We start from the raw sequence: 7,491 nt of genomic DNA on the forward strand, positions 1-7,491 counted from the left end.
ATATTGATTTGTGTTTTGAAGGAGTTTTTGTCTCGAGGAACATGCGGAAATACAATCAAAGGAGGCTTTGTCTTAATATAGTATATTTTGAATAAATAGGAAATTATGGTTGATATCTAAACGTTATTAGTGTTTCATATTGCAATCAATTTTTGTAACATCTCCTATATTTTTTGAAGCCAGAATAATATTTTTTTTAGCATTTCATAGAAAAAAATATTACTCCTACATATTACCATATTATGTAGAAGATTTGCAACACGCACCTACTTAATGAGCTACCTTATAAAAGTCGATAAGTGTGCAAAATTTCATTAAATTTCTTGGGAGACTATTATAAGTGCTCCCAATCTCAAGGGCACTGCTTTCGCGTCCTAACCTTAGCTTATTCATTGATTTTATGTTGGTCTACTTACAATTTAGTCACCGGAAGAAACCACCACTAGCCGCCACAGACATCGCCGATCGCGGTTGTCATAATTTTTCGTTGCCACTGCCGTGTTCGCATCTCCAATGTTTTTCCAACGCCACAACAAACTACCACAATGCAAAATTTAGTGATTCTTCTCTTCCTTGTCGGATCTAGGACACTATGGTGAGAGTGATTTCTCACCACCAACACCATTGTACTCGTCTCTTTCAGGCGACCAAAAGCCACCAGTCAGCTACCACTGCCGCCTTCGGCCACCATTAGTCGCCGCTGCCGCTAGTGATGACTTATCTATTTTTCTTTTTTTCAGCCAGGATTTCATTTTGTGGTACGTTTCAGTATTTAAGGTCTCCTCATTCTGTTTTACTCCATTTTGGTTAGCGAGTCTTAGGCTATTCAGTTTACGGTTCTTTGGTTTTGACATTTTTTTGATGTCTTCCTTTGACGTATCTCGTCATTGTGTACTATGAGCACTGGTACATTTTTGTTTTGGCGCTCAATGTTCAAACTAACACAATTAACCGATATGTTTATTGTGGCTTGAGTTCTCAGTGCGCATCTCATGGTTCGAGATACTCATATTACAGATCTTGGCCAACTTTTAGGACTTGGATTTTGAAGATGACACCCTTGTCAAACCTTGGTATGTCGTCTCTGTAAGTTTCAGTCTCGATTTTTCTTAGCTACTGTTAGCGTTGGTCACTTTCTAGTTTTCAAGAGTTATGAGGTCAAAGTTGACACCATTGTTTATCTCAGAAGTCACCAATCAATCTAGCTCAAGTGTTTTTTTCTGTGGGGTTGTTGATTCATCCTTGTTTTGTTTTTGGGTGTATTTTTGCGGTTTTATTTGCCCTAATTCTTTGACTCATCTTACCTACGGCATTCCAAAAGAATTAATTTTTTGACTTGCATCAATCTCAGCTAGATCATGTATGAGAAGTTGTCTTTTTTCTGCCCCTGAATTTAGCAGAAGTTTGAAAGGTTGACATATTCAATTCAGTTATTAGCCTAAACCCTCATTATTAAGAGATATTTATATATTGTTGAGATAGATTTGCTACAAACTTAAAGTTATGTAAGTTTTTCTCGATGAGGAGTGTCGAAATGTCTATGAATAAATGTATGTTAGAATATATTTTATTGAGATAGATTTGTTAGGATATGATTTGTTAGCATTTACTTTTACAATTTATAAAGAGAGAAATTAGAAGTATTCTAATACAATTGTTGATACATCATTAGTAGTGATTGATTGAGAAGTACAACATTTATAGACTAGGAGATTCCTATATGGTTTCCTAGTACTGAAATAATGAAATCTAAACAATAAAATCTTATGATTTAGAATAATATTAGCAAGAGAGGTCCACTATCTGAGCTTCACTTCTACCTTACGACATGAATTTCAACTAATTAAACTAAGTAATGAGACTATTAAGTCTCCTAAACAAATTAATAACATGAAAAATAATTTTATATACTTGACATTAGCTTCAATTTACCTTACGAACTTCTATTCCATTGTGAACAGTCAAACTTGGAGACCTGGGTGGAATCGAACCACCATCCTCTCAGAGATTGAAATTGAAACAATTCAAAAAAAATGCTCTGAGCGCTCAGCCGTTTTGAGCTTACAGATCTATTATGTTAAAGATATATTCTGAAGGAATCGATATTTTCCCTCAAACCCACATATCACACATAAAAAATGATGGGAATGTCAACCGCTAAACATATACATATCAGAAGAATGCTAGCAACATTTTTTTGATAAGCAGAATGCTAGCAACGTTCTTTTTAAGACTCTCTTTCCTACACTCTTATTAATTCTCTTTCCTACACTCTTATTAATTAATTGAAACTAAAAATATATGTCTTGCATTCAATATAATGGGACTCACATGAATTTATACTAATGAATGAGATTGCTTTAAAAAAAATATCACCTTCATGGGAAAATACATTAAATGTTCGTAATTCCATAAAGTACACATGCATTGTGTACATGACTTCAAGCAAAAGCTAATCAACATATAAATACCAATTAGGTTTTCAAGTAGAACAATATTTCATAAATCCACCTACACTAGGTGAGATAAGAAAGAAATGCGAGAAAAATGATAAATGCGATAGATAATGTAATAATAGGAATAGAAAAAAGAAATAAATGAGTGAATAAAACAATACTCACTCTTATTTTTACTCATTTCTACTCTTCTTATCTCTTACTTCTATTCATATCACACCATCTATAATATCTCATTTCCCTCTCATTTCTTTCTTATCTCACAATGTGGAGGTAGATTTAGTGTGGGAATGAAACATTATTCATACTCTTTGAAGTAAATAGCAAAATGAGAACTTACTTACAAATTAATTAGTATTTGTTCCTAAGAACATAGATAAGGTTTTTCTATTCTTAAATTTTAAAACACAAATAATTAATACTAACCTACATTCCCAATCTCTTCAAAAAAAGAAACCAAATAATCAAAATTCTCAAATTTCATCACCAAGCCTTCATAGGTTAATAACAATTTTCAACAATGTTCGAAATAAAAATTTCAAAAGCCCAATCATCTTATGCAGTGATTTCAGCATCCACTAATTCTTGCCTTTGAAAAGAATAATGGAGATACTTCAATACCTTTTTTGGGATGAAAAATTGTGGAAACACATCCATATTATGAATAAAAAAAGCCTAATCTTTAGATAGGAACCAAGACTAAAATTAGATAACCAGAAATATAACCCACTGCAACCTTATAATGTAAAAACCCTCATGAGTAAAGTTTTAGCCAGCAATGCACACGATCAACTGTTGTATTCCATTGCTAAACATGTAATGAAGAAATCTTAACAAATAAAAGCTACAAATTATTGAATTACTGAAAAAACCAATAAATATTCCCAAAAGGAATTTTTCTTCACATAAGTGAATTGAGATGAATAATAATAATCTTGCTAAAGACATGAAATCTTCTCACAAGCTTATCCTTTCCAACAATATTCTCTAGCGAAGTCCACCCACGTTGTGTACAATGAATAAATTTGCCGCAAGAACCAAGCATTACTAAAACTATAAACTTCGCAATACATGCTTACAAAAGGACCTAGATAAACAAGATAGCCGATGATGCAGGAACAAAGAAGAGCAAGGGATTTTAGGCGGATCCATTTCATATCCTCCACAAATATTTTACCATAAGCAAGAGCAAATAAATATCATTCCAATTAAACAACCATACCAACAATTTGATTTAATTTGTACTTCAGTACAATATCATGATTGAAATCACCTACATGCAATTGCTCATAAATGAGTCAAAAACAGAAAAGAAAATTAGACTCTCTAGTATGCATTTTATTGGCAACAAGAAGATTCGGCCAACAACTTGAATGAATTAACATCAAGTTAAATAACAGCTCATTCAATCATTTCAAATAACAATGTCTAAGAGGTTCAGGATTTTAACTAATAAGGCATACCAGCCCTGTAACACACTAATTTCAGATTCATTTGGCATTGAAACTCATTAAAAAAACATTATAGAGAAAGAGAACAAGGGTCCTATGCAGAACAAGATGCCCGAGTCCATGAGCTCACGTAAATGAGATAACCAAACCCAGGGGCGGACCCACGTTGAACTGAGGGGGTTCAACTGAACCCCCTGAAGAAAAAAAAATCCTACTTACCCCCCTAGAGTGATTTTTTTTGAACCCCCTGAAATTTGAAAATTGCACCCAGGTCCCAGGCCCCACTCCCCAGTCAACACTCGGTCACTCATTCCTCACAATCTCACTCCTCTCTCTCTCTCTCTTCCTCACGCACTCACTCTCTCACGGTCTCAACTCTCACCTCATTCACTCACGAATCACGATCCAGACCACCACCGGCCACCAGCCCACCACCACGGTACCACCACTACACCAGGCCCCAGCCACCACCACGGCACCACTCATTCACATTCTCTGTTCGACTGTTCAGTGTTCACTCTTTTCTCTCTCTCTCAACGCTGCAACCCACTAGGCGGCAGCCACCAACGCCACCAGTCCACCACCACCGCCCACCGGCGGCCACCCAACGCACCACCACTCTCTCTCTCTCTGCTGCTGTTGAAGACTTGAAGCTTGAAGGTTAGTTAGAAATTTAAAACCCCAAATTGAAAAACCCCAAATTGAAAAACTAAACCCCCAAATTGAAATGTGAAGTGAAGGGAAATTGAAACCCCAACTCTCTCTCTCTGCTGCTGTTGAAGCTTGAAAGTTAGGAATTGAGTTTGAGTTTAGTTAGTTAGGAATTGTGTATATCATATATGAAGGGAATTGAGTTTAGTTTATTTAGCATAAGCTTGTTGTCCTGATGTAGGAATTGAGTTATAAGCTTGTTGTCTTGCTTTTCCTTTTGCTGAATTTAGTTTGTGTATATGAAATTGAAGTGAAATTAGACTGAGAAATAAGCTTGTTGTCTTGGTTTGAGATTGGAAATTTGGAATGTGAAGGGAAATGATTTCAGATTGCTCAAGTCTGTCATGAATGATTTGTATATAACTTCATGTATTAATCTAATTTAAGTCTACTCTATCTTGTGAAGGTCATGGATAATTTTTTTGTAAAGAGAGCAAGGTCATCAAGTGAGCAATGTGGATCAAGTTCATCACAACAACAACCACCATATGTTGAAGTTAATCTAAATGAGTTGCCATCGGATCCTGGATTGCGACCAAGAATTACAACATATCATCCTAATGATCAAGATAAGATACGGAGAGCATATTTGCAAAAAGGATCATGTCAACCTAAGAATCACGACTTTCCACAAAAGAAGATCAGAACCTTGAAAAGAAGATTTTCCACAGCATGGTTCACTGAATTTGGAAGTTGGTTAGAGTACAACATTGAAAAAGATGCTGCATATTGTTTGTGTTGTTATCTCTTTAGGCCCGATCAAGGAAAGCAAGGTGGTGGTGAGACATTTGTCACCAAGGGATTCAGCAATTGGAACAAGAAAGATAAGTTCACACTTCATGTTGGAAGTCCTAATAGTGCTCATAACATTGCTTTGAAGAAATGTCATGACTTAATGAAACAAGATCAGCATATTGATACTGTGATGTCTAGGCATTCTGACACACAACGCAACATCTACAGAACACGCCTAAAGGCAACAATTGATTGTGTTTGTTGGCTATTAAAGCAAGGCTTGGCTTTTCGTGGTCATGATGAGTTAAAGGATTCTACTAGTCAAGGTAACTTCCTTGAGCTACTTAAATTTCTTGCCATGCACAATGATTTGATAAAAAGTGTTGTTTTGGATAATGCTCCTGAAAACCATCAATTAATTGCTCCAACAATCCAAAAAGATATTGCTCATGCTGCTGCACTAGAAACCACTAATGCTATTATTGCTGATATTGGAAATGAATTCTTTGCTATTCTTGTTGATGAAGCTCGTGACATGTCAACTAAAGAACAAATGGCAATTGCTCTGCGTTATGTTAATAAAACTGGAAGTATTGTTGAGCGTTTTCTAGGCATTGTTCATGTTAAGGATACCACTGCTTCATCATTGAAAGCAGCAGTTGATGAACTACTTTGTAAACATGGGCTTAGTATATCAAGTATCCGTGGACAAGGTTATGATGGTGCTAGCAACATGAGTGGAGAATTTAATGGTCTGAAAAGTTTAATTTTAAGGGAGAATCCATGTGCATATTATGTCCATTGCTTTGCTCATCAATTACAACTTACTTTAGTTGCTATTGCTCAAGAACATGGTGAAGTTTCCTTATTTTTTAACTTAGTCTCCAAGTTAATGAATGTTGTTGGTGGATCTTGCAAGCGAGTTGACATGCTTCATGAAAAACAATTGAAACATATTAGAGAGGAATTAAGCCATGGAGAAATTTCTAGTGGACAAGGTCTTAATCAAGAAACTAATCTGGCATGCCCTGCTGATACTCGTTGCAGTTCTCATTTTGTCACTTTGGCCAGGATAATATTGATGTATTCTGCTATTATTGATGTTCTTGACATTATGAAAGAAGATGGATACCCCCGACAGGTAAAAGGTGAAGCATCTGGTCTTCTAAATATGATGCAAGGTTTTGATTTTGTATTCCTCTTGCATTTGATGAGATGTGTATTGGGTATTTCACATGCATTGTCACAATCATTGCAAAGGAAAGATCAAGACATTATGAATGCTATGAACTTGGTTAACATCACAAAGAGTAGGTTTGCAACACTTAGGAATGATGGATGGGAGCCTTTATTGAAGGAAGTCATTTTATTTTGCAATAAGCAATCTATTAGTGTTCCTCCTATGGAAAGTGTGTTTGTTAGTGAGCAGTCACGACGTCAAACTCGTAGCATTACAACAGAGCATCATTATCGTGTTGAGTTATTTTATACTGTGATAGACATGCAGCTTCAAGAACTCAATGACCGTTTTAGTGAGATTAATACTCAATTGCTCCTTTGTTTGGCTTCTTTGGATCCATCTAATTTGTTCTCTGCTTTTGATAAGGCAAAGGTGTTGGAATTTGCAAGTTTTTATCCAAATGATTTCACTCCACTTAATTTAGTGATGCTTGATAATGCACTAGATTGTTACATCATGGATATGCGTACAAGTGATGATTTTGCCTATTTGCAAGGACTCCAACAACTTTCGCATAAGTTGGTTGAAAAAGGAAGACATGTTGTGTATCCAGAAGTTTATCTTCTTTTGAAATTGACACTGATTTTGCCTGTGGCAACGACAACAGTAGAAAGAGTTTTCTCTGCTATGAATATTGTGAAGAATAGGTTGCGTAACCGAATTGGTGATACATGGATGAATGATTGTTTAGTTACTTACATTGAGAGTGATGTATTCAATAACATTGATTCTGAGCTTATTGTTCAACGATTTCAGAATATGAAATCGCGTAGCGGACAACTATGATTTGTATAATTTATGTTGTATAAACATATTACAGTTGTTTTTAATTATATTTTTTATCGATGTGCTCATTTGAAAATTTTGAACCCCTGACCCCGGGGTCCTGGATCCGCCA

General features: G+C 35.5%; 1 protein-coding gene across 1 annotated transcript; it reads left to right on the top strand.

Moving 5' to 3' along the window:
* Positions 1–5,027: 5,027 nt before the first annotated feature.
* On the top strand, positions 5,028–7,379 carry LOC130726722 (uncharacterized). The gene has a single exon (XM_057578019.1). It carries the CDS (start codon positions 5,028–5,030, stop codon positions 7,377–7,379), a length of 2,352 nt encoding a protein of 783 aa, XP_057434002.1.
* Positions 7,380–7,491: the final 112 nt, after the last annotated feature.

The sequence above is a fragment of the Lotus japonicus genome, chromosome 6, assembly GCF_012489685.1.
Source record: "Lotus japonicus ecotype B-129 chromosome 6, LjGifu_v1.2".
NCBI lineage: Eukaryota > Viridiplantae > Streptophyta > Magnoliopsida > Fabales > Fabaceae > Lotus > Lotus japonicus.

What these genes read in the sequence shown, in the direction of transcription:
- LOC130726722 (XM_057578019.1), top strand. Translation starts at nt 5,028, where the DNA reads ATGGATAATTTTTTTGTAAAGAGAGCAAGGTCATCAAGTGAGCAATGT.